The following is a 27,262-nucleotide window of genomic DNA, read 5'->3' as shown; positions in this document are numbered from 1 at the left end:
CAGGGATGGAGTCTCACGTGTGAGCCTGAGGGGAGAGTCGTGCAGAATGTCTGTTTAGGAAGAGTGATGTTGGCTCTCTGCTTGTCACCCACCGCTTCCCTGAGACATTCTTGTATGTCAAGCCTCCAAGAGAGTCCCTTGCCGCGGTGCCCATGGTGCTCAGGTGCAGAGTGTAGCAAGGACAGACACACCCTTGGCAGCCATTGTCCTGTTTCCCTGCCCGACCCTTGACCCCTCATCTGAGCATGGATGAACGGCCCTCATCTCACACTGCAGCTCCCATCCTGACCCTGGTGAGCCACAGACCCCTGGGGAGTCACTTACACTCCAACAGGAGGGCTTTCCTTTGTGGAGGCGGTAAGGTCTTAGAAGATCTAATCTTTGTCTACTAGAAAATTCTGCCTTATAAATATATCTCTTTATAATATATTTTCAATATTTTATACACATATTATGATATGTAGGCAACTTCCCAGTTTGTTGTGATGTGACTGATATTTTGCCCGCGTTCAACCTCTGTTTTGACCCCTTACAATGTCTAAATGTTCTCAACTTAAAAATTGTTTTATTTTCAATTGACAAATAATAATTGTACGTATAAAGGGGGTACAATGTGATATTTTAATATATGTTTACATTATGGAATGATTAAATCAAGCTATTAACATCTCCATTGCCTCCCAATACTTATAATTTTTTTGTGGTGAGAACATTTAAAAATCTATTTATTTATGCATTTATTTATTTTTTGAGACAGAATCTCACTCTGTCACCCAGGCTGGAATGCAGTGGCATGATCTTGGCTCACTGTAACCTTCACCTCCCGGGTTCAAGCAATTCTCCTGCCTCGGCCTCCCGAGTAGCTGGATTATAGGCGCATGCCACCACGTCCGGCTAATTTTTGTATTATTTTAGTAGAGACAGGGTTTCACCATGTTGCCCAGGTTGGTCTGGAACTCCTAACCTCAGGTGATCCGCCCGCCTTGGCCTCCCAAAGTGCAGGGATTACAGGCATGAACCACCATGCTCAGCTTAAAATCTATTTAAAAATGTTTTTGAAATGTGTCTACAACACGTTATTATGGGCTAACTCATCCCCAAGCTGTGCAGGAAGCACCAGGACTCGCCCCTCCTGTTCCTGCTGGAACTTTGTCCCTCTGTCCAGCGCCCCCGCCAGCTGGCACTTGCCCTTTCGCTCTCCGTCTTTGTGAGTGCTGCTGTTTCAGATTCCACATGTGAGCGAGATCGCAGAGTGTCTGTCCTTTTGTCCTGGGGTCATCTTGCTCGGCACAACAGTTCTTTACTCAGTACAAGATTCCTGAGAAAAGTAACTGCTTACTTTCTGAATGCTTCGCAGCTCGTCCAGTGAGGAGGATGAAGGCCGTCACCATGGACCGAAGCTGTTTATCCTCAGATATCTTACTTTGGAAGCTATTTTTCGAGACAGTGTTTACCCAGATAGTGTTTTTGTCCCACTAGCCCTGTGGAGTCGAGGCTCGTAGTGTTGGCCAGAGGCCTCCCTAGTGCTTTGTCCTCCAGCCAGACAGTGTCCCTGAGGGCCTGGTGGGTGGCCCTGGACTGCAGCACCCCAAGGACCTGGGCAGCCCAGGGGCTCTTGTCCTGTAGAGTCTGAGTGTGGGGGATGTGGTGGGCTCTGTCCCCAGGGTGACCCCGCCTTGGGTCCAGGGCAGGGCCTGCTCAGGGGCCAGTACGTGGCCTGAGTGCCTGTCTCCTCCAGGCCTCTGCCCTTGCATTGGCCCTGGGTGACCGTCGCCTCTCTGTGCCTCATTTTCCTTACCTGCCGCTGGGGTATCACCTGTCCCCGACCCCCGTAGGAGCCTTTGGGGATTGAGTGAGGGACACGTAAGGTTTCACGTGGCTGCTGCTTGTCGGGCTCCATCAAGGGGCTTCCTGAAATATTTGGTCCAATTTCCCGACGCGGTTCCTTCCTCTCATATTTTATTTCACAAACCAGTTATAACAAATCCTCTGCCTCAGTGGACTGTAATGCATCCTTTATCTCATGTATTAATTTAAACAAAATCCGAATAGGTGGACGGCTTGACGGAAGGCTCACTCTACGAGTTCAAAATTGCTGCCATCAACCTGGCTGGCATTGGGGAGCCCTCGGACCCCAGTGAGCACTTCAAGTGTGAGGCCTGGACCATGCCAGAGCCCGGTGAGTCGCTGCCCCCGGGACACCTGCCTTCTAGCGCACAGGCTGGCTGGGAAGGGGCCTCTGTGGCTGTGGCTCGGGCCTCGCCAGCCTTCACGGCATGCTGTTCCTCTGACACCCGCAGCCGCAGAGCCACCGTGTGCCAGGTGCAGTGCAGGGCGGTGAATCAGGCAGGCCCAGCGTCTAGTTTGGGCTGTGCATGGTCCACAGGCCAGTGATGAGGGCGGAGTAGGAGGCCCTGAGGGTGAGGTGGGAGGGAGCACAGGAGGATCCAGACTGTGGGGAGGGACAGCTTCCCATGCATCCCTGACCTATGACAAGGATTTGGCCCAGGTCACCTACCCCAAAGGAGCAGGCAGAGAGGGTCACAGCTGGAGGGGAAGGTGCGAGCCCGGGCCCCAGCTAGGAGGCACAACAGGGTTCGCATTCGTGGGTTAGCTCCTGCTGTCCTCTCACGCCATTTGGGGATCTCGGGGCTTCCAGTTCTAAAAGGCCAATTGTTGCAGATCTGCATTTATTTAACTAGTACTCTACTGATTTTTTGTTCTGAGATGAGGTCTCTACATTGCCCAGGCTGGTCTTGAACTCCTGGCCTCAAGCCATCGTCCTACCTCAGCCTCATGAATAGCCGGGATCACAGGTTCACGTCACCCACTGTGCCCCGCTGACATTTTCTCTTTGTTTTCACAAGTTCTCAAGTACCAGATGTTGATTTCTTTGCCTCTAACCTATCAGGAATCAAATGCAATGGATAATATGCTCATACTTTGACAAAGTAAATCCTGAAAGTTGAAGCTGAAAAAGATCAAAGTTCAGAGTGTTTTCCGATGTTACGGCCGGAGTATACTGCCTTTTTCCTTTCAGTCAGCGTCTTTTGACTTAGCAAATCAGCTGCTAAGAATCCAGATAAATAAGTCAATTAGAAAATTCCTCCCTTCCTTCCTTCCTTCCTTCCTTCCTTCCTTCCTTCCTTCCTTCCTTCCTTCCTCCCTTCCTTCCTTCCCTCCCTCCCTCCCTCCCTCCCTCCCTCCCTCCCTCCTTCCTTCCTTCCCTCCCTCCCTTCCCTTCCTTCCCTCCCTCCCTTCCCTTTCCCTCCCTCCCTCCCTCCCTTCCCTTCTTTTCCCTCCCTCCCTCCCTCCCTCCCTCCCTCCTTCCTTCCTTCCTTCCTTCCTTCCTTCCTTCCTTCCTTCCTTCCCTCCCTCCCTCCCTCCCTCCCTCCCTTCCTTCCCTTCCTTCCCTCCCTCCCTCCCTCCCTCCCTTCCCTTCTTTCCCTCCCTCCCCCTCCCTCCCTCCCTTCCTTCCTTCCTTCCTTCCTTCCTTCCTTCCTTCCTTCCTTCCTTCCTTCCTTCCTTCCTTCCTTCCTTCTTTTTTCCTTCTTTCCTTCCCTTTCTCCTTCCCTCCCTCCCACCTTCTTTCCTGCCTTCCTGCCTTTCTGGTTTTAATGAAATTAAATTTTGGACCTTAGAAAACCAGCAGAAGAAAAAGCCCTTCTAGTTTCCCGAGCCTTTTTTGAGGGTTAATAGGAGACGGCCTCTCAAGGCTCAAGGCCACAGCGAGACTGGCTGAGGATGGGGCGGGGCTGCCTCTCTGTTCCCCTGCACCGCTTGGTGCTTGCCTGGACCTGGGCCTCTGCACCACACGCCCTCAGAGTTGCCGTGGGTGTTCGTAGAGGACAGGGCTGCAGCGATGTGCCTCTGGCCAGGTGCTTGCCTAAGTGACTATGACTGACAGGTGTCCAGCCCCTTGGAGGGTAACTTGAGAACCCGTCCTTTTCTACACACCGTTCCTCTCTGTGATAGCATCTGCTGGTCGCGACGATGCAGGGTGGACTTCTGAATGATTCTATGTAGATCCACAATGGCCCCGATGCCCAAAGAGGGGGTGGCAGGAGCATGAGGCTGGGCCCTCCTCCCCGACCCCCAACATCACGCTGAGCACCCTCCTTACCCCGCTCTCCAAGAGAGGCTGATGAACATCAGATGGGGAACAGATGCGGATGGTCCTGGTGGGGGGCGTCCCGGAGGAGCAGTAGGTCCCCGGGGCTGGGTCAGGCGGTGGGTGTGCTGGGCTGGCTGTGTGCAGAGAAGCAAGGTGGCATCTGACTTCGCAGGTCCTGCCTATGACTTGACGTTCTGTGAGGTCAGGGACACGTCCTTGGTCATGCTGTGGAAGGCCCCCGTGTACTCCGGCAGCAGCCCTGTTTCTGGATATTTCGTGGACTTCAGGGAGGAGGATGCTGGAGAGTGGATCACTGTCAATCAGACGACAACGGCCAACCGTTATTTAAAGGTGAGTCTTGGCTGGCTGTGGTGGCTCATGCCTGCAATCCCAGCACTTTGGGAGGCAGAGGCGGGCCAGTCACTTAACGTCAGGAGTTCAAAACCAGCCTGGCCAACATGGAGAAGCCCCGTCTCTACTAAAAATACAAAAAAAATTAGCCAGGCATGGCACCATGGCAGGTGTCTGTAATCCCAGCTACTTGGGGAGCTGAGGCAGGAGAATCACTTGAACCTGGGAGGCAGAGGTTGAAGTGAGCTGAGATTGAGCCTCTGCACTCCAGCCTGGGTGACAGAGCGAGACTCTGTCTCAAAAACAAAACAAAACAAACAACAAAAAATAAAGGTAAGTCTTTTGTCTTGGAGTTTCCCTGTGTGTGAAAGTGCTGTCGATCTCTGTGCAAGCCAGCACTGAGCCCCAAGGTGAACCTGTTCCGAGGACAGGGGCGTGGCTGCGGAGGCTGCAGCCGCCGCGCATCGTGGGTCCCAGCAGATGGGGAGCAGCGCCCTGAGGACGCAGAGCCCTCCTTCCATTCACACCAACATGCTGTTCGCTCCTGGGGAGCTGCGCAGACACGCCTATGTTCTTCCACATCGCAGTCTAATAGCTGTTAATTGTTTGTTCATGGGCTATGTCTGTGTGCTTTCCACAGGGATGATGCATTTTGTGTTATGTCCTTCCACTTCATGCCCTGCATTGAATTTACTTAATTCATGTGATCGCTAAAGTCCATTTGATGAACATCACACACAGGTATACACACAGTTTTCCTACATGGAGCAAAACTTTAATGTGGCACTTCCGCCAGCCTCTCTTTCTCCAAATGTTTCGGTTTTCAGCACTTGCGGTTCCTCAGTTACTGGGTCAGGTGTAAGGACTGAGCCCCAGGAGGCCTACATGCTCCAGCTGAGTTGCCAACTGCCTTAACCCAGAGGTTTTCTTCTCTGGGTGCTGGGCCCTGTGGTGGGGCGGGCCTGCGTCCTTCCCTAAAGCACAGTCACGTCTGGGTCTGGTGCCCGAGCATAGGCCGAGAGGGCCTTCCACGGGTGACACCTTCTGGAAACCCTTTGACGACAGGAAACAGCCAGTTTCTTTAGAATGGACGAGTCAGCTTCTAAGAATCAGCTACATAAATCAACTAGAAGCTTAGTAACTATATATTGATGTTTATCCAAGCAGGTTTTAATAGGAATAACCCAGGTATGTACAAGTAGAGATGGATTTAATTTTGATGTCCCAATGATGATTTTACACAGTTAAATATCACACTTAAAATTGTATTAGTTCCATAGAATTATGTTAAACATAAACACCAGATTATAAACTAGTCAGTATGATCTTACTTCTGCTTTAAAATACGCAGAGATAAAAAAATGAAAGAGGTTCTATCAGATTGGTAGCAAATGTGTTTATTCCTCCAAAGTCAAATTCTGCACCGCTGTGAATCTCCTCTTCCCTCCTTTTCTAGCTCATTAAGTATCGTGTTTCCAACTGGAAAAATAAGCTATTTTTGAAAAGGTCTATTCATAATACAATCTGAAAAACTCCAAAGTCATCTTTATTTTACCTCCACACATCTGGTGTTTCCTCTGTTGTTTCAAGGTCTGTGACCTGCAGCAAGGTAAGACCTATGTCTTCAGGGTCCGGGCAGTCAATGCAAACGGCGTGGGGAAGCCCTCGGACATGTCAGAGCCCGTGCTGGTAGAGGCGAGACCAGGTAAGGCTTTGCTGTCAGTCATTCAAAACAACAAAAATTACAGAACAGCAAGGATTTGGGGGGAGAGTGTGCATGTATTATGTATGTATGGATGGGTGTGTGGATAGATGAGTGGGAGAAGGTGCATGTATTATGTGTGCATGTATGTATGCGTGTGTGGATAAATATATGGGAGAGTGTGCATGGATTGTATGTTTATGTATGGGTGTATAAATAAATGAGTGGGAGAGTATGCATGTATTATGTGTGGATGTGTGGATGGGTGTATGGATAAATGAGTGGGAGAGTGTGCATGTACTGTGTATGTATGTATGTATGGATGTGTGGATAAATGAATGGAAGAGTGTGCATATATGATATGTTTATGTATGGGTGTGTAGATAAATTAATGGGAGAGTGTACATGTATTATGCATGCATGAATGGGATGGGCATGTGGATAAATTAATGGGAGAGAGTGCATGTATTATGTATACATGTATGGATGGCTGTATAGATAAATGAATGGGAGAGTGTGCATGTATTATGTGTATATATGGATGGGTATATGGATAAATGAGTGGGAAAGTGTGCATGTATTATGTGTACATGTGTATGTATGGATGGGTATATGGATAAATGAATGGGAGAGTGTGCATGTATTATGTGTACATGTGTATGTATGGATGGGTATATGGATAAATGAATGGGAGAGTGTGCATGTATTATGTGTACATGTGTATGTATGGATGGGTATATGGATAAATAGATGGGAGAGTGTGCATGTGTTATGTGTGCATGTATGGATGGGTGTACGGATAAATGAATGGATGTCTTGTCGTTATTTTAAAAAGATTTGGATGGGCAAATGAAGTATGCACTTAAATCTCTGCCTGTGCACTAATGGCCCTGGGTTAGAAGGAGAGCACGTTGGCTCATCTTCATGGTTGGCAGGGGTTGTTCTTGGAATGATCAAACCATGTGCAGGAAGGACGGCATTTTTAAATTACTGCTGGATTTTTATCAGAAAATTTTAAAGCTGTTGGTCATTTTCTTGGTTTCAATGAATAAAACTTCCCTGGAGTCAACCTTAAAAGGGTGAATACTTCTGAAGGCAGGACACATATTCATAGGATACACAGTCTATTTTGTGTTGCTGTAACAGAACACTGAGGCTGGGTAATTTGTTTTTAAAAGTTTATTCGGCTCATGATTCTGGAGGCAGGAAGTCTAAGAAGCACGCGCCGGGATCTGCAGTGGTGGCTCCTGAAGCTCCGGTGAGGAGGGCCTCCCACTGCCCCACAACACGGTGGAGAACTGGGTGTGTGTGGAAATGGACCCAGCACCGGAGGCAGCCTTGCTTTATAACATTTACTCTCACTGGAACTAGTCCACTCCAGTTTAACTAATCAACATCTGTGTTATTGGCAAGAATCTACCCAGTCTTTCCAGAAAGACATGAGTCTATTTTAACAACCTCATCACCTCTTTTAGAAAGATTTTTATTATTCTATTATTTATTTATTTATTTATTTATTTATTTATTTATTTATTGAGACGGAGTCTCGCTCTGTCGCCCAGGCTGGAGTGCAGTGGTGCGATCTCGGCTCACTGCAAGCTCCGCCTCCCGGGTTCGCGCCATTCTCCTGCCTCAGCCTCCTGTGTAGCTGGGACTACAGGCGCCCGCCACCTCGCCCGGCTAGTTTTTTGTATTTTTAGCAGAGATGGGGTTTCACCGTGTTAGCCAGGATGGTCTCGATCTCCTGACCTCGTGATCCGCCCGCCTCGGCCTCCCAAAGTGCTGGGATTACAGGCGTGAGCCACTGCACCCGGCCTTCTATTTTTTATAGAGACAGGGTCTCACTATGTTGCCCAGGCTGGTCTTGAACTCCTGAGCTCAAGCAATCCGCTGACCTCGGCCTCCCAAAGTGCTGGGATGACAGGCATGAGCTGCTGCCCCCAGTCATTAATCACCTCTTAAAGGCCCCACCTCCCAACACCATTGCACTGGCTTTTACATTTCAACATGAGTTTTGAGGGGATAAACCACATCCAAACCACAGCCACAGAGTGTGACCTGAGTGTCAGGAAGCAGTGCAGCCTCAGACTGTGAAGATCCTGATGGCTCTCTGTGGTGGCCTCTCGTTGCTTCATCTCACCCTGCCACCTGGCTTTCCTTGCATCTGTGTCTTCTTCATAACCCGAGAGCATTGATACTTCATGGCCTCAGTTCCACTCACCAGCAGAGGCTGAGATGTGTCTTGTCATTGGACACATCTACTTCCTAAGACGTAGATTCTGCCTTGCACATGGCCAGATGTTCACCTGGATCAAAAAGTAGCAAATAAACCACAAACAACCCCTACTCCCAAACAAGACAAGGCAAGGCCCCTTGCAGAAGGCAGAGCTGTGTGAAGGGGAAGCTCCGTGGTGGGCACATGGCTGCTGGGCTTCTCCTGAGGGTCAGAGGAGGAGATTCCAGAGAGAACAGGATCTTCAGGGCCTGGAGAGGCAGCCCTGATAGGTTTTCTGCGGTCGTATGAGATGCAGAGAAGGACGTGGGCAGAAATGTGATAAATTAAAAAAATCAGCAACAACAAAACAACCAAGTCCCTCCAGATCCTCCCTAAAGTGTTTTCTATCTCATGACTCTCTGATCAGCCCTGGGTCATTAAATGCAACAGATGATTTGGTGTGAGATGAGGTCTCTGCTTTGGCTAACCTCTGTGTAGTAGTCCATTCTCACGCTGCTATGAAGAAATATCGGAGACTGGGTGCTTTATATAGAAAAGAGGTTTAATTGACTCACAGTTCCTCATGGCTGGGGAGGCCTCAGGAAGCTTACAGTCATGGCAGAAGGTACCTCTTCACAGAGCGGGAGGACGGAATGAGTGCCAGCAGGTAAAACGCCAGGTGCTTCTAAAACCGTCAGATCTCGTGAGACTCACTATCATGAGGACAGCATGAGGGAAACCACCCCCATGATCCAATCACCTCCCTCCCTTGACACTTGGGGATTACAATTTGAGATGAGATCTGGGTGTGGACACAAAGCCAAACCATATCACCCTCTCCCAAAAAAGAGTTGAAAAAACACAGTGTCCCTGAGCCGCTCACCTCATGCTCTTCTTACGCAGGCACCAAAGAAATCAGTGCTGGTGTCGACGAGCAAGGCAACATCTACCTGGCCTTCGACTGCCAGGAAATGACAGACGCATCTCAGTTCACCTGGTGTAAATCCTACGAGGAGATTGCAGATGATGAGAGGTTTAAAATCGAAACCGTGGGGGATCAGTAAGTCAGGCCTGGAAGTTGGATATTGGAAACTTTTAGAAGTTCCTGCCAGTAGAAATGATCGACATTCACCTACTCTTCTTCCTTTTTAGCTCCAAGCTGTACTTAAAGAATCCGGATAAGGAGGATTTAGGGACTTACTCTGTGTCTGTAAGTGATACAGACGGAGTGTCCTCCAGTTTTGTTCTGGACCCAGAAGGTAATATTTATATGGCAGAACCTTGCCTGTTTTGGTTTTATCACACTTTTAAAGATTGACGCCAACATAGAAAAGGCTTACTTGCTTAGAAAAAAGATGTATGTTTGCAGGAGGCTGGCGGTAGGGGCTATATATATAAGCCAAAACTTACTTTAGAAATTAAACAGACTCTAAAGTTTATACTGTTTCCACCAAACAGTTTCTGGTCCTGATATATTGCTTGTACAGCCTTCAACTTGTACTTTTAAAGTTGAATCTTAGTCACATTTTAATAGTTTGGTATGCAGAAGGTAACATATTAGCTAAGAAATCCATGAAATTAATGAGACCTACGGATGGAAGAGTCTTCCCTTCCTTCCAACATGAGAAATCTGGATGATCAAAGAAAAATTTTTTTATGCGTGAAATAATGTTTAACTGCCATAGTGAAAACCTGCTGTTCTCTTACAAATGGAAGACAGCAGAGAGAAGTGAGAAAAGTCTGTTTAGTAATCAAGGGGAAAAATAATAGTTTTCTTAGGTAGGTTCACAGATCTGAGTTCACCAGGCACACAGTCTCAGGCAGGCAGGGCTGATTTTTTTTAACTGTCTGGTGTCACGTGTATTTGTGTGGCCCCTCATCTACCCCACTGCAGGGCAGCGTCAGCCTTAGACATTTTAAAATGAAGGGGCAGTGATGAAGCGTGACCTTGTAGGGCTGGGTGGTATCCTCAGATCTCTGGGTTTCTTTGGGTCTTTAAGGCATGTGAGTTTCCAAAAGTTTTCTATTAAAATGCTCTCCACAGATGGCATAAATGATCTCCAGGGATGCCCTACGATTGACAAGCAGATCCTTTAGTTAGCAATCACTGTCCTGGTTGATATCATGCAGAGGCTGTGATCTGAGAACATCTGACCCAGGATGGGTGCTGTGGGCTGGGCAGGAGGATGGGCAGGGACCCATGGCCGGCGCAGCCAGAATCACACTCCCAGCTTCTTGAGTGTGCAGGTCTGGCTCAATGTTGGTTAAATTCGGGAAAACTCATGCACATTTAACAAGACACAGCCGGACAAATGAGGAGACCTTTCTGGGGTCCTCAGTTCACCGCTCACAGGCAGGGCGAGGAAGGAAGGACCCAAAATCTACTCGCATGCTTTTAAAGCAGCCTCTGCTGGCCCCGCCTCCAGGGTCAGCACAGTTTTGTACCTTCACGGCATCCTGAAGAATTCTGAAAAGCTATGCATTCCTCCGCACCATTTCAAAATTTCCATCTTAATTTTAAGTATTTGCAAAAGATAAAATTTCTGCCTCTCTCATATCGTGTATAGACTTCAAATATATTTGAGGCGAAACTTTGCAGTTGAAGATTTAGCTCATTCCATGTATGGAAATTCCTACCAGAAGATTTAACTGGGAAAGCCTGTCCTCTCTGTCAAACCTGCTGCCAATGTGAATTCACTTCTGGTCAGAGAAATCTGACTTCCTTTTTCCATTTTGAAGAGACATGTTCCTGAAGGCCTTAGAGACCACCATCTTGTTTCCGACTCTAATTTTAGGAAGGAAGGAGGAAAAATGAAGTGGCTTAGAGCCTCAGATTTTCTTACCTTGCTCTTGGGACTTTCTCAGGAATGCAGTGTATTTTGTTTATTTATTTATTTTTTTGCTTTATTTCTTCCTTCCTTCCTTTTTTTTAAAATTCATGGTAATACACTATGGTGATGAAATGAGTGGTATGTATACTTTTCTTTAATGAGATTGAAGAAGGAAATCTTGAGAGGGGAAGGAAAGTCACAGGCCACAAGCATGTTCTCAGCCAGTCCAATCAATTTTAGGAAAGAGCTCACATTAAGTGCAAGCAACTGGAAAAGGCTCCCTTTAACCTTTCGTCTTCCAAGTCTTCCTACATTCCAGGGATATACCTGCCCCTGCCCCCAATTCCTTCATCCCCCTGACTGTACCCTGCCTTGTCCTCAGCTGCCCCTGTACTAGGTGGGTTCTTAAAATGGTGAAGTTTTGGTAAAGCTATCCTCTATGTCCCTCAGACTTGTAGTTTAAATTCCTTTCGTGTCCTCCAATTAAATCCTTGGGGTTTCCAATCTTGCTCGTGTGTAGCCTTGCTGATGTCTACAAACCTCTCAATGTGCAGGTCCAAATCAATTGAAATACTTTTTCTTTGTTTCAGAGCTTGAACGTTTGATGGCATTGAGCAATGAAATAAAGAACCCCAGTAAGTAAGCCTCCAGCCCTGCACCTCTGCTTATAGCCGCTGGCTGGAGAGCCGTGTTCATTAATGCATGAGCTCTTGGAGGAACAGCTTTGGGGAAAGGATGGCCTCATTTCCTGATCCCAGCTCACAGGATTGAAACCTATTGATTTAAAACAAATATTAGCTTATATTATAGCTTGTTGAAACTTGGCATTGCGTACAGAGTGATCTGAATTTTGGGTTTAGTATAGCTGTTCCTAATCCAAGTGAAATCCAAGATTTCATTTCCTATCAAGTGAAATCTTCTGTTATTGAATTGCATTAAATATAGAAATAATCCAGGCATCTTTACTCATCAAACACGTCCGGAAAGCTAACTGAGAACTCACGTGGTATGAGGCTTTAGAGGCGACAACAGGCTAACTCAAGTTTTATGTTTTATTTTTGGCTTCCATAATCTAATACTCCAGGGTTTCGCGTTCTCAAAAAATTTAATAACTAGGATTGATATTTCCCTACAATTTGCAGCTATTCTTCCTCACAAGGATTCATGCATTATTGACTTGCGATTTCTTTTCTTCCTGTAGCAATTCCTCTGAAATCAGAATTAGCTTATGAGATTTTTGATAAGGGGCAGGTTCGCTTCTGGCTCCAGGCTGAGCACTTATCACCAGACGCCAGCTACCGATTTATTATTAACGACAGAGAAGTCTCTGACAGCGAGGTGAGTTCCTGTGTGAGTGATCTCTGGCTTTGCAGGGAGCCTGCCTTTGTTGTGGTAGGTCAGTTACTGAGTGTCAACACTCTGTCTGTTTCCATCCCTTTTTGAGCCTTAAAGGTTGGGGCGTGGAAGGTTGACAAGATGAATGGAGATGGTTGATTCTTACAATGTTCAAAGGTTTGGTCTGGGTGACAGGAGACATCAGGAGTCTTTAAAATCTGAGCCCGTTGGAATTAAAAATGACTTTGAGCTTGTTTTTGTGAAAAAGGTTCAGGTCAGGTGGGGAAAATATCCTTGATGAATCGGTCCACTTATTCTTGATAATGGTTTTGAAGGTATCTATTTTTTGTTCCATTGTGAGAGAGGCCTCCCTGCATTCTCCCCCTGCCGACAGCTTCCCATGGAAGGCATCCCTGAGGAATAAGTTTCTGTGGCTTCCCTACCTGTTTGGGCAGTAATCTTGGTGTGGCAGACTGATCTGACAGTGTGGCTGTCGAGAGCGATGTTCTGGCCAGGCACGGCAGCTCTCACTTGTAACCTCGGCACTTTGGGAGGCCAAGGTGGGAGGATTGCTTGATCCCAGGAGTTCAAGACCAGCCTGGGCAACATAAAGAGATCCCATCTCTACAAAAAATTAAGAAATTAGTTGGGCATGGTGGTGCTTGCCTGTAGTCCCAGCTACTTAGGAGGCTGATGTGGGAGGATCACTGGAGCCTGGGAGGTCTGAGCTGCAGTGAGTTACGATTGAACTACTGCACTCTAGCCTGGGTGACAGCAAGGCTCTGTCTCAAAAACAACAACAAAAAAGGCACATGTTATGTCACGGTCCAGACACCACCTGGGTTCTGCTTTTGATTGTATAAAATGAATCCTAACAATTATGATAGGTACTCCTTATTCGTCCGGAGAATATTTGAGAAGCCATTGGTTGTGTTTCGATAAATTTCCTCTTTTCTAAGTACAGCATGCCTGGGACCCAGTTAAAGGACAGCCCTATTTCATGGGGACTTTATTGTTCAGTGGTGGCTTGGGGCTTTCTCAGAGGCCCCATCTTTACTGCTTCTGCCTTTTTCCCTTAGTGCCCAGTGTAGAGTGTGGTTGGCAACCTTAGCTGCCTACTAAGTCCTCAGTGTTGATTGGTTTGTTCATTACACAAGTTTTAGGGGAACCGTAGGATGCAGGAGCCTCTCACTCTCCCAGGCAGCCCACCTACTGTATTTCTAAGCTGGACCCCTCATTGTAGTCCAGCCTTTGTGTCTGATGGGCATTTAGCAGGACTCCGTTAGATGAATGTTGACCAGACAGAAGTCTTGTGTGGACAAGGATCATAGAATTTTCTTCTTCAGTCAATCTTTTCCATGAGAATCATGACACACTTTAAGACTCACTCCTACATGGGAGAGCCGGCTAGAAAGTAGAAAACATCTAGCTTTGGGCTGCAAAAAAGCCGATGATATAACTATTGCCTATGGGAGACTTAGTTTCTGATCCAGGTAATTGGAGAAATCTTTGAGCAGAGACCATGCTATGAAATGAAATGGAATTTAGGGGAAGTGCACTTTATTTGTGGGATATCTTTTGATGGACATTTCCTACCTGCTGTATAGAGCTTCCTTTTAGGATGGGTGCCCTGGCTCCATGGCTAATCTTTTGGAATATATTTTACTTCTTCAATTAACAATCCACAGGTGCCTTTTACATTTGAAGATTGATGCTATTTTGTGGAAGCCATATGAAAGCCTGTATTTATGACACTCGTAAAATCATTGAACTTCATCTTGCCGCATAATGGCATTAGCAAGAAGCCTAATTATTTTCTAAAACCTACCCAGACATTGCAGCACAGCAGCTAAGAAAATGGAAAAAGCTGCTCTATTGCTAAGACTCTAGTTGATGAGAATGATACGTTTTTCTTACTCAGAGCCAGTTAGAGTAAGTTCCTATCATTCATTCTCTACTCATAGATGTTCGAAGTGAGGATAATGTCGTACAAACAATGACAGTGCATTTGTCTGATCAACCTGAAGTTTACTTTTGATATTTTAAAGTAAACACTCTGCACTGTAAAGAAACCCGAGGTCCATGGGACAGTGTATCCACTGGAATCTCAGGTCCCTCTCCTGCTCATGGCACCTCCAAGAGCGACGTCAGTCTCCAGGGATGGGGGCAAAGTTGTTGTGCTTCCTGCAATTGAGCCATTTCTTTTTTTTTTTTTTTTTTTTTTTTGAGACGGAGTCTCGCTCTGTCACCCAGGCTGGAGTGCAGTGGTGCGATCTTGGCTCACGGCAAGCTCCGCCTCCTGAGTTCACGCCATTCTCCTGCCTCAGCCTCCCGAGTAGCTGGGACTACAGGCGCCGCCACCGTGCCCAGCTAATTTTTTTTTAATGTATTTTTAGTAGAGACGGGGTTTCACTGTGTTAGCCAGGATGGTCTCGAACTCCTGACCTCGTGATCCGCCCGCCTTGGCCTCCCAAAGTGCTGGGATTACAGGCGTGAGCCACCACGCCCGGCTGAGCCATTTCTTAAAATAATCTCCCTCCCTCAAAAACAGTCTGAGGTCATGCCTTCTCATCCATTTCTGTCTCTTTCTATCATTTTAGATGTACCAATTTCCTGTGCCAGTTTTCTGTTTAGAAAAAGTCTCAGTGATCTGACACAGTATACATTGTGTGATCTACATCTCTGATATAATATTGGAATTTCTAATTGTGAAGGTGATTTTTATGTTTATGGGAAATCAAAACCTGGGGTAGGAGTGGAGCAGACTTTATTCACGTAAACCCTGAAAGTCAGATTCAATGAAGCAACAATTGCAGCATCCCCGGGAGCTGTTGGGAGCCTGCGGGGTCCTGTTCCCTTCCCAGTGGATGGCAGCACCTATCCTGTACGTCACCTGGTGAATATCCGCTTGGCCAACGCACCAGCAGGGACAGAACAGTCAGATATGAAGCTGCCCTTACAGAGACTGTCATGGGTCAAAGAAATACACCTTCAAGGAGGGGAGGACAGAGAAGAAAGATAGAACCCAGGTTCTATTAAAACAGTGCAGTAAACACTCTCAGAATTCAGAGAAGGCAGAGAGTTGAAGAGGCTGAAGTAGTCAGGAAGGATTTCAAGGGTAGAGGGTTATTGAAATAAATAGGTGTCAAGGAGGTAGAAATCGGGGCTCGAGGGGTGGGGGTTGGGGATGGGAGGGAGAGAATGAGACATTCCAAGCCGCTCAAGTGCACAGAGAGCCAGGAATGGTCAGGGAATAGGGACACAGGGAAGTGGAGGGGTGGGCTCGACAGAGGGGGCTGTTTGCCTGAGTGATCTTAGGAAATATTTTTGGGAATGGAATGGGTCAGAAGATACAGGCTTTGAATGTCAGGCAGAAGAACTTAGAAACAATGCTGAAGAAAATGAACAGAGAGAGAGAACCTGAACCAAGTGGCTAGTTTGCTAATTTTCCTCTTCTAAAGCCTCTCTGGTGGCACTGGCATTTGCAATATAAAAACAGAAATGTAAACTCAGAAAGAAGAACACTGTGAAAATAAATGCACGTGATTTATCAGAAGAAGGTTGCTAATTTTCTGGCCAAACTTACGTTGTCACCTGCAGATAGAAATTCTCTGTAGTATTGCTGCTAAGGCAAGTGTTGTAAGAGGAGTGTGGTTCTAAGGGCTGACGGAGTCTCCTTTGCTGCCTCATTTGCTGAGCGCCACAGACTATTAGTGTTTTGTTTTGCTCATGAGGCTCCAAGAGCCTCTCTGGGTCCTGGGTAAGATCATTATTCAGGCTGCAAAGCCTTTGCCCCAATTCCAGCTGGGATCAATCCAAAGGTAGATGAAGATCTGTAGAAAATATTGACAGCAGCTGAGACTGCCATATTGCTAACTCTGGGCACGAGGAAGCCGAGGCCGGGCGTCCAGACTCCCGTGATTCTACGGTGGCATGGCTGGGGCGAGTCCCGCATTGGACACTGGATGCCCTCGACGCCGTTCTGCCCTGCATTACTGCTGCATTTAGGACAAGTCACACACTGGGATGTGGTCTTTCTACTGTCAAGACCCTGCTCAATGTCAGACATTGTATCATCCAGGTAGAGTACAATGCAATCCACTAGCAGCCATAAAACCTTTCAGTATCTTAGCGCATCCCAAACGCTGAGTGAGCAGAGGCATGGGGAAGGTGAGCTGGGAGCAGGCGATGGCCTTGGGAGGCCTCTACCCCGGATGCTGCCTGGGTTGGGGCTTCTGTGCCCAAGGTGTGGCTGCACCAGGGCAGGGAGGTCAAAGAGGGTGGTGCAGGGGGTTAGCTGTTGAAGGAAGGGAGGTGACAGGTGCAGCCAGGGATGGAGGAAGGACTGGCTGGGACAGGTTTGTAGTTTCAGCCAATGACTGATCAGGAGGGGAAGGTCTCAGTTGATCAAGAAGGCTTCCTGGGTCTGCACTGGGAAGGACGCTCTGGTCCTGAACACGTCCGTGGGCTCTCACTTAGAAGGATAATTATCTTCTAAAATTGCTCAGTGTCACTCAGTAGTGTCAGAGACCACAGCCACTCAACACCACGGATGGCAGGATGAGTTAAGCCCCCTCCAGCTGATGTTCTCATCAGAACCTCGACGGACATGTGTTTGGTGTTTCTCACTGCCAGGCATGATGCTAGGCACGGCGTGAGGCTGCAGGGATGAGTAAGGCCATGCCTGCTCTGAGGGGCTCATTGTCTAGTGAGACAGACAGCAGGAGGATAGGTAGGCCGGGGAGGGTGCTCCCGAGGGCAGGGTGCTGCTGGGGGAGGGGAGGCACGGCTGTGGACCCCAGAAAACACCAAGCCTCACCCCGGGACATCAGGGAAGTCTCCCTTGGAGCCAGTCACAAGGGCTGCATTCGGGTGAGGTGGCCACGGCAAGGATGGGCAGAAGCTGCTGCATGGTTGCAGAGAGGCCTGCGAGCTCAGAACTGTGGGGCATGGCCCTCGGGGAACTCCAAGGCATGAAATGTATCCCTACATTCATCCCCAAAGCAGCAGAGAGGCAGGTAGTCCAGGCTTCTGTGGACTGTTTTTGTCATACAGTAAAACCTAGAAATCATGAAGCGATGCAGTTTAATGTTCTCAGAGCAACCAACAGCCTCCCCTCCCAATCTTTCTCCCATCTTAGCAATAAGAGAGCTGCACTGCAGGCAGGAAGGGGGAATTGTGTGGGCAAATGTTTGTAGTTTGGTCGTATGCACTATATATGGCAAAATTTCTTTTTTCCCCCTTTTTCTGAGACAGAGTCTCACTCTGTTGCCCAGGCTGGAGTGCAGTGGCGTGATCTCAGCTCACTGCAACCTCTGCCTCCTGAGTTCAAGTGATTCTCATGCCTCAGCCTTCTGAGTAGCTGGGATTACAGGCATGCGCCACCATGCCTGGCTAATGCTTGTATTTTTAGTAGAGATGGGGGTTTCACCATGTTGGCCAAGCTGGTCTGGAACTCCTGACCTCAGGTGATCTGCCCGCCTTGGCCTCCCAAAGTGCTGGGATTACAGGTGTGAGCCACTGCACCCAGCCCAACAAAATTTCTTTTTATTTTTTTGAGATAGGGTCTTTCTCTGTCGCCCAAATGATCCTCCTGCCCCAGCCTCCTCTGTAGCTGGGACCACAGGGATGTGACAAATTTATATACTGTTACAAAGGAAAACTTGTTTTCAGAATTACAAAGAAGACATGGTTGAATATATTAAGAACATATATTGGCAAAAACCAATACCATATGAAATTGGTTTGAAACAGTTCTAAAAATTACACAGACTGATTGATGTTTTGAAAGGTTCTATTAGAATTAGAGTTATTTAAGTGAAAAAGTGAAATTTAACTACTAATACTAATTTATAATAATTATCAAGCACAAAAAGGTAAAAATATCGAACCCCCAAATAAGGAAACCAGCAAAAAAATAAAAAATAAAATTAAAAATAAAACATAAAAAAGAGAAATAAAGAGAAATAAGCATTAATAAAGGTAGGGAAAATGGTTTTAGTGAAGTTAAAAATTTAATTAATAAACATCACAAAATCAGAGGGAAAAAAATGATCAAATTCACTCAATGCATCTGTGTGTTAGAGAAACACTTGTTCTTCGACTTGTAGGATTACCTAAATAAAATGTGTTCGTATGTATCTGTGCATGTACTGTAGAATAAAATGAAACATTTAAAAAATAAAAAATCAAAAGTGATTAAAAAAAAGTCAACACCTGTTGGAGGTCCATTTATCCTTTCCTCACCTGAAACCCCTGCATCCTGATGGACAGCAGCAGGTTGGAGCTTGTGGGTGCTGTGTCTCAGGAACTGAAGCTGACAGTGGCTGTGGAGATTGCCTGTTGGCGCTATCCATGTGGGATTTTGTCATCAGCTGGCGATCGTTATAATTCATATCAATTGCATATCGTTTTATTTTCTCCTGTGAATTTTATCTGCTTCACGTTAGTAACTCATTCTTGGGTAGGTGTGGAGTCTGCCTAGAAGGTACCTGGTTTGGACTCTCAGATCTCCTCATACAGCCAGGCTTTGTCACTGAGTGACAGCTCATACCCACAAGTTTGATCTGTGTTCACCGGGAGGTTTCCTTGATAAAATTTCATTTTGGTTTCTTCCTGTCATAATCCCTTAAGATCTCCTGGCTGATGCAATTGTTAAATGCTGAGAAGGAAAACTAGGAGAGATTTCCTTGTATAATTCTCCATTTCCCTTGTTTTGCTTGCAGATACACAGAATTAAATGTGACAAAGCTACTGGCATTATTGAGATGGTGATGGATCGATTTACTATTGAAAATGAGGGGACCTACACTGTGCAGATTCATGACGGAAAAGCCAAAAGTCAGTCTTCTCTAGTCCTTATTGGAGACGGTATGCTATATCGAATATTTCCATATGTCCATAAAAGATAATTCAAATTAAATTCTTTTGGAGAGAAGCAAACATGTTTCATATGTATTTTTTTTTAAATATTGAATTTAGCATTCAGGACTGTGCTGGAAGAGGCTGAGTTTCAAAGGAAAGAATTTCTCAGGAAACAAGGTGAGTCACTGACCTGCTCCTCTGCCCCAAGCATAAAGCAAAGACTTACGATTGGAGTATTTGTCAGAAGCAGATCCTACGTGATCCCAAGCGACCCTAAAGGCTGTTCTAAATGATTAAAGGTTAGGCCAGGCCAGGCCAGGCATGGTGGCTCATGCTTGTAATCCCAGTACTTTGGGAGGCTGAGCTGGGAGGATCACCAGAGCCCGGGAGTTCAAAACCAGCCTGAGCAACACAGGCAGAACCTGTCTTAAAAAAAAAAAAAAAAAAATCAAAAGAAGCTGGGCATGTTGGTGCATGCCTGTAGTCCTAGCTTGATCCCAAGGTTGAAGCTGGAGTGAGCTATGATCACGCCACTGCACTTCAGCCTGGGCAACAGGTGAGATCTTGTCTCAAAAAAAGAAAAAAAAAAAAAAAAAAAAAAAAGTTAGACCATTGCCATTTCTTAGCACTAGAAATGTGTATACTTTTCTGTTCTTTGTCCTTTACATGTATTTTGCCTGCATTTTAAAAAATGCTTCTACCTTTAAAAGCCCCAGACTCTTCTGTTTAATGTTCACATTTCCTGTTATTATCTTAAGTCAAAGAAACCATCAGTCTAACCAGGATGTGTGACTGACTTGCTGACTAACTACTCTCTTCTATATGCTGCTGGGAGGTGGTTCTTTCGATACACTTAATTCTTTTAGGCGCCCCTTTGTATAAAACGCTGTAATAGCCCCATAAAGCATGCATCAGATAAACGCAGGCTTTCCACAATCTGCACCCACCGCTTAACCAGATCTTATTTCCCACCATGGGGACAACTTCCTGGATGGGCCGGACTGATTTCTTCACCTTGTCCCTTCCTGGGCATCCATGCCTGTCTCTGTGGTCTTGTCTCTCTTGAGGTCTTTCCAATCTCAAGTCCAAAGTGGGTCTTCCCATCTCCCTGTGGCCTCCCACTGTGGCCTTCCCTGACTACAGGGGCCCCGGCTGTTCCTTTCGTGGGCTCTGAGCCTTTGTGAGGGGCTGGATGTTACCCTGCACTCAGAGGACAGGCCGGCTCTTCTGTTGTTTGTCGAATTCCTAATATTTCTTATGGGGCTGAGCATCCCGTAGATGCGTGGGGCTTACCAACTGCATGGGAAAGGAACCCACTTTATAGCCATGAGTGATGAGGAAAGCGTGCCTCTAGCTTTAATGTCCAGACAGAGTCCAGCAATTTTAATGAAAAAGAATAAAGAACGGGGGTGGAGGAGGCAGGGGCATCATTCGGCTTTGAAATGTAGCGAAGGCAGTAGAGGCTATTCCTATCACCAGGAAATTGTTCATTCTACTTAAAATTGTGGGAGCTTTTAAATTTTCTAACGACAAACAATATATTTTAACTAGATTGCTTTTACAAATACATGTTAACTACATACAAAGGAAAATGAATACATTTTAGATTCTCAAACATACCCCAAGGGTTTATTCAAATAATATTTTTATATATGGGATTTCTATACTTCTTGAGAAAAATTAGAATATGAAGTATGAAACATAAAATCAAAACATTCATTTTCATTATTTTTCATTGTTTTTATTTCTAATAGTCACAAATATTTTATTTTACTTATTTCTACATTATGAACATTTTTTGGCCAACTTTGTAGGATGTATTCATGTATATGAAAGAAGTCAACACATACTTTCCAACTCTGCTTTGTATTTTTGCATTGAATGGCAAAAGGGTATTAGTGTATGACTTATTCCTACATGTATTTTAAATAAAAATGATTAACATTTTAAAAAAACCCTACATAAACCCATCTTTGATTTTGAATGCTATCTAAAGAAAATGTGTTTTACACAATTGCTAGGTCAAACTGTTATTTCTTCATCTCATGTCTATGCTCTTATTAAAGATATTATTTCCCGTGTTGTCGAATGTTCGGTTAGACATATACTTTGGGAAACAAAATATAATTATTTCAATAGTCTCCTTTCTAAAGAGCAATAGATGTGAGATGTCAGTAAGGAGGAGCCATCAGATGGTGTGCTCCTACCAGGAAGCACAGATTCCAGAGGAGAATCAGTGTTAACATGTGTCGACATCCCAGGCCTGAAAACTAAATCAGTTTCATTCTGCATAGCTATTGTTTCCGCCAAAAATGCATTACATAAATATATATAATACATGCTTTTGTATTATATATACACACCATGCGTAAATGTGTAGGTATAGATATAATAGCTATATATTTATTTGTTTACTTCCTTTTTCCTTTTTAAAAAGTTGCTTTTCCTTTTTTTCTCCTTAGGCCCTCATTTTGCTGAGTACTTGCACTGGGACGTCACAGAAGAATGTGAAGTTCGACTTGTTTGCAAGGTGAGAAACCTGGTTCTAACAGGGAAACAATAAGTCTCGTTCTGGTTACTATCAGAGGGGCCTTTCAGGGAGCAGCTGTGGCCAAATCTGTGATGCTGGTGATGAAACGTGTGGTGTCTGTGTAACTGCGGATGGGCAGAGTGGCTTTTGGGTTCTGTGGAGTTTTTATTACTTGGACTTTAGTGCTTGTCTTTTCTTCTTCATGAAAAGATTACAGTGTTATGGGATGCAACGGAAGGTTGGATTACAAAAATTTTACTTAAACCATTATTGAGTTTATGAGAAAGCGTGCCCTGGTGAAATACACCTGGAGGTGCTGCTCATACGAGTTCATCCGGAAAGAAAAGGCATGCTTTGGAGACAAGATGCTTTTTTCAGTTTCATTTAACAATGTAGTAATGAAATGTTTTATTACTAAATATAAAAAGCTGTTTTAAGCAGCAAACCTTCAATTTAATAACCCGCCTACTATTTGACTGTCTCAGGATGAGGGGATGGGGGGAAAAGATCAATAATGCATTATTTTTACCCCCAAACTAGTTTCTTATTGTCTACTGGATAAGAGAGAAAAGTAAACAGATAGTTTCAATAAAGAGATGATTCCTGAGCTGCGTGTGCCAAGGGGACTAAGAATTATGCAGGCCAGTGAGTGGGAAAAGATGGTTCCAGGAAGATCCAGCAGCAGGGAGAGACAGAGAAGCAGGGAGGGACAGAGAAAGAGGGAGGGACAGAGAAGTAGGGAGGGACAGAGAAGCTGAACTGTGCACTTAAAAATAAAAACAATAAAAAATCCAAGGCTGATGGGCAAGTGGGGCATTCTCCTGCAGGACCCAGAGGCTGGCCATGGTCTGAGAGGGTGCAGAGCACCTGAGGGCTGTGAGTGCAGTGACATGGGCTGCTTGTTGACAAGGAAGGCTGGAGGTGGCAGGGCTGGAGGGCGATGCTTCAGCAGGCTGCTGAGAGAGGGTAACTCCAGCAGGGCCGTTTCATATCCACAGAGAGGAGATTTAGGATAAACATCCAGCAGTTAAAACCAGCAGGAGTTGGCAAGTAGCTGGGTGTGGGTGAGAGGGAAGGACCGAGTGGGTGTGATATTACTTGAGATCAGCACTGTATGGGGAGGGCCAAGTTTTAGGGTTTTGAGAATACATTCAATTTCACAAAGATTTAGTTATATCCGTGGAATGGGCAATAAGGCATAACCAGCTCACAACGGGACATGTGAACCTGACAGCAATGGGAAAGTCAACTGGAGCACGTGGATTCATGAGATATTGGGTGTGGATTCATGAGGTATCAGGAATGCTTGGCTGCGGACATGACGCAAGTGGGTCAAGCTGCCAAAGGACAGCCTTTAGAGACAGGAACATCACAAACAATTGGGGCATTCTGGAAAATTCAGATTGTCAGAGGAGAAGAGGAGAGCAGCTCTGGGATTATTGAGCAGAAACCGTCAAGAGAGTTCAGAGGGAAAGCAAATGACTTGGTGGCCGCTGGCAGGGAGGGACTTCGGAGTGAAGTGCTGCATGGCCGGGTGAAGATGGGCAGCTGGAGGAAGTGCTGCATGGCTGGGTGAGGAGGGGTGGCTGGAGGCAGCACGGGCTGGGTGCTGTTGGCAAGGCGGGGTCTCTACGTGGTGGGCTGAGGAGATGAGAAACAAGAGAGGATGTGAGCAGGAGCCCGCTGCCCTCTAAGGTGCTCAGCGGGCTGTGAGGGGGAGAGAGGGGAGTCAGGGCGGCTTTGTCTTTCTCTCTTTCTGGATGGGGACACTCAATCCTATTTATAGGCAGAGGGGTCAGTAGAAGAGGAGTCACAGGTGAAGGAAAGGGAGGGCATGGGGACACAGGAGGGGCAGTGCTGGCCTGGAGGGAGATGAGACCAGGAGGTCAGCACAGCCATGCAGGGGGCTGCTTGGCCCCCAGGGCAGCTCCTCGTGAAGGACAATGAGGGGGCGTGGGTGATGCCAAAAACCAGGGCAGAGCAAGCAGCAGATCCACCAGTGTAGCCAGTTGATTTCATGCTCTTTCCAGTGAAAGGTTGGAGGGTGTTGAAGATGAGGAAGGTGGCCCATGGTGGGGTGGAGGGCAGGAGTGGGCTGTGATTGCCACTGAAGGAGGCATGACGGGAGCTCCTTATTAAGAATGGAAATCACTGCTGAGTGAACCAATGTGGAGACAGTTCATAGTGGCCCAAATAGGGGTGTTGGGATTGATGTTTCCAGATGTGGCCGGTGACCCTGGTGTGAGTCAGGGGATAGATTCATGATTGGGGTCTTGCTGGATGGATGTTGCAAGAAGGGAAGATGGAATAGGAACTTTGGGTCTTGCTTAACTGTAGTTAGTTGGTCAACCAGCTGTCTAAGTTGAGCAGGAAAGTGAGGCCAAGCAGGACAAATGGAGAGGAGGCAGGGCTAAGCCTTGGTGATCTCCGCTGGGCCACCTCGGTGGGGACACTGGGGTGCGAACTCATTGATGTGTGTAAGTGTTGGGTGGGGACCTGCCATGAAGAGGTCTGCAGTGCACTCGGGAGTGGACCCGGGCACAGGGATTTGCAGGAGGGTGGGCATGGGGGTTTGGAACTAGGTGGGTGTTGAACACACCCTAGATAGGTGCAGGTTGCTCGTAGAAATTTGTGTGATGAAACGAACCTTTCTTACTATTTTGATCATCCTCAGTATTGGTAATTAATTTGCAATTTGATTTCCTGTGTATATATATATGTGTGTGTGTGTGTATGTGTGTGTGTGTGATAACTAGAGCTAAGGCTTTAATATCAAACACACTCAAGGTTGTGGTAAATTTATTAAATACTTAGATTTTTGGTAGTGAATTTCTTGCGCTAGTATGTTTAAAAGGAAGATTCAGAAATGAAAACATTGATAAAAGAAGAGAAGAAGGTTACTTGCAAGGAAGCTGCAAGGGAGGTGGTCTTTAGAAGTCTTGCTCAACAAATGAAAAGCATAATGGATACTTAAAGGGAAGAAACCCACCAGGCGACTGATGATAGCCTGTGTACATAGTCCGTTTATGCTGGAAAAACAACTTTCTCCAATTATTTACCCTACGCAGAAAGGTATGTTTGCTCAAAATTGTAGACATCAGCACTGCAAAAATCAGTTCCTTAGGGAGTCAGCAACTCAAAGCCCAGAGCAAGTCAGAGTGACTCGGTTATGGTGTCCATTTATTCTTTGTTGTTGTTGTTGTTGTTCTGACCGTGCCATAAAACGTGTGTGTGCACTCCCAATGCCAGTGGCGAGACCCCCGAGTTCTGCTTTCCATGGGCTCTGATATTATCTTAGTGGGATAGAACCGTCTATAAATATTTAAAAGTATTTTAGGTTCCCTGACTAAAGTAATTCATAAATCTTTAAACACAGATATTGGGAAAACTAATATTACTTGAGATTTGAGGGTTTTTTGGTGCAATTTAATACATTTGAGGGTACATGGAGAAAAATTTATACAGGGATACATTCACATTATAACTTCAGAGAAAATCATTTTTTTTTTTTGAGACGGAGTCTGGCTCTGTCACCCCGGCTGGAGTGCAGTGGCGCGATCTCGGCTCACTGCAAGCTCCGCCTCCCGGGTTTACGCCATTCTCCTGCCTCAGCCTCCCGAGTAGCTGGGACTACAGGCGCCCGCCACCTCGCCCGGCTAGTTTTTTTTTGTATTTTTTAGTAGAGACGGGGTTTCACCGTGTTAGCCAGGATGGTCTCGATCTCCTGACCTCGTGATCCGCCCGTCTCGGCCTCCCAACGTGCTGGGATTACAGGCTTGAGCCACCGCGCCCGGCCGAGAAAATCATTTTTAAAAGTTTAAGACACAGAGAAACCACAATCATAAACATAAGAAAATCTGTTAAACATCTGTTACACAGCAGAAGTGGAGAATTAGCACTGACTTTTAGGAAGTGTGAGTCAGGAATGGGCCATATGTAGCCTAAGAAGTGATGTTATCATCTTTCCTAGACATTCTTGTACAGTTTAGGTGCCCATATTTTAAAGAGTTTATGGTAGAGAGAAGTTGAGGGAGTGCAGAGAAGAAACAAATGAGTTGTTTTGGGGAATTAGAACCGCCTCCCCCACTTATAGGACAAATACATTTTTTTAGAAAACAGAAATTGAAGGTCATTGGAAAGGCATTTATTGGAAGGGACCAGCAATGTAAAATTGGAAAGGACCAGCAATGTAAAATTTCTTTGAAGAAGAGAGGAAGGGAAAACAGTATTGATTTAAGAGACAGTAAGCAATTAGATTGGCATTGAAAAGAGACACCAAAGAAAATCTTGAAATGTGAAAGGGGATCGTGTGCTAGAGTCGTGGAGCCTCAGCCTCAGTCCATTCTAAGATTTGTTATCAAGGAGTGGTTCTGACTTTAGAAGGAAGACCCTACTTAGGAGCTCAGTGGGATACCTTCCATCTGCGTATTCCACAAACATTGACAGGACAACCTCTGTGTGCCAGGCAGGCAGCCATGCACTTGGGGACAAGTGTTAGTGAAACAAACGAAACCCCTGCTTCACAGAGATTCAGTCCCAGTGCTGTCAAGAACGATGCCATTTCCCATAGCACATGTGGAAATTCTGTGTTGTACTGTTACCCTAGCAGAGCTGATCACACTGTTGAATTATTTGCAATCTTTTGTCATCAACATCACTCTTCTTGAATCCACATGGATATGAACGTAGAATTGTCAGACTCGTATAGCGCGATGGGATTCGTATATCCTGCCATGCTGAATATGAACTCTTCCTCGTCCCTCAGAGGAATGCCAGAGCATGTGAATTGGAATGCTCATTTATCTTCGGAGTCCGCAAAGCTTAGTTTCTAGCCAGTGATTGAATTGTGAGGAATTTCAGTTAAGGGAAGGTCCTCACCTCTAGTGGGCATTTTTTGTGTTAAGGTTTCATTTCCTTTGTGTCCCTGTACCTGAAATCTGATGCTGCTAAAAGAGCAGCTGCCAAGCAGCTTTACAGACCCTCAGAATATTCTATATTATTTAGAAATCCCTATATATATTGCTTAAGACTTGTCTTTGTTAATGACATTTCATATAGACCAAAGATCTTTACGCCCTCTAATTTCATGGACTAGAATGACGAGAATCATTTGTCCTTCTGTGAGCAACTGTGAGGACTTAATAATTTTAGAAGCTGGAATTTAGAAATGTGTTTGACGTTATTAGGAGTGACAGCTTTTCCATAAGCCTTCATCTGAGACTGTCTATAGTAAAAATTAAGGTTTTTTGAGGGGGCTCTGTGATTTAAAATTCTAATAGACTTTCTTTTTCTCATGAGTCAGAATGATTTACATACTAAA

General features: G+C 45.8%; 1 protein-coding gene across 2 annotated transcripts in view; it reads left to right on the top strand.

The window, feature by feature from the left end:
- Positions 1 to 27,262, top strand: part of MYOM2 (myomesin 2) — a 101,044-nt gene that overhangs the window by 51,196 nt on the left and 22,586 nt on the right. For both annotated transcript variants that reach the window (XM_050802609.1, XM_050802610.1), the window contains exons 19-28: positions 2,053 to 2,179; positions 4,287 to 4,465; positions 6,056 to 6,170; positions 9,286 to 9,442; positions 9,535 to 9,641; positions 11,804 to 11,848; positions 12,415 to 12,551; positions 19,274 to 19,418; positions 19,530 to 19,589; positions 21,875 to 21,942. In XM_050802609.1, the coding sequence (XP_050658566.1) occupies positions 2,053 to 2,179; positions 4,287 to 4,465; positions 6,056 to 6,170; positions 9,286 to 9,442; positions 9,535 to 9,641; positions 11,804 to 11,848; positions 12,415 to 12,551; positions 19,274 to 19,418; positions 19,530 to 19,589; positions 21,875 to 21,942 (1,140 nt within the window). The remainder of the gene's footprint in view (positions 1 to 2,052; positions 2,180 to 4,286; positions 4,466 to 6,055; positions 6,171 to 9,285; positions 9,443 to 9,534; positions 9,642 to 11,803; positions 11,849 to 12,414; positions 12,552 to 19,273; positions 19,419 to 19,529; positions 19,590 to 21,874; positions 21,943 to 27,262) is intronic.

The sequence above is a fragment of the Macaca thibetana genome, chromosome 8, assembly GCF_024542745.1.
Source record: "Macaca thibetana thibetana isolate TM-01 chromosome 8, ASM2454274v1, whole genome shotgun sequence".
NCBI classification, from domain to species: Eukaryota; Metazoa; Chordata; class Mammalia; order Primates; family Cercopithecidae; genus Macaca; species Macaca thibetana.
Note: the sequence above shows the minus strand (reverse complement) of the source record. Positions and strands in the feature narration are given on the sequence as shown.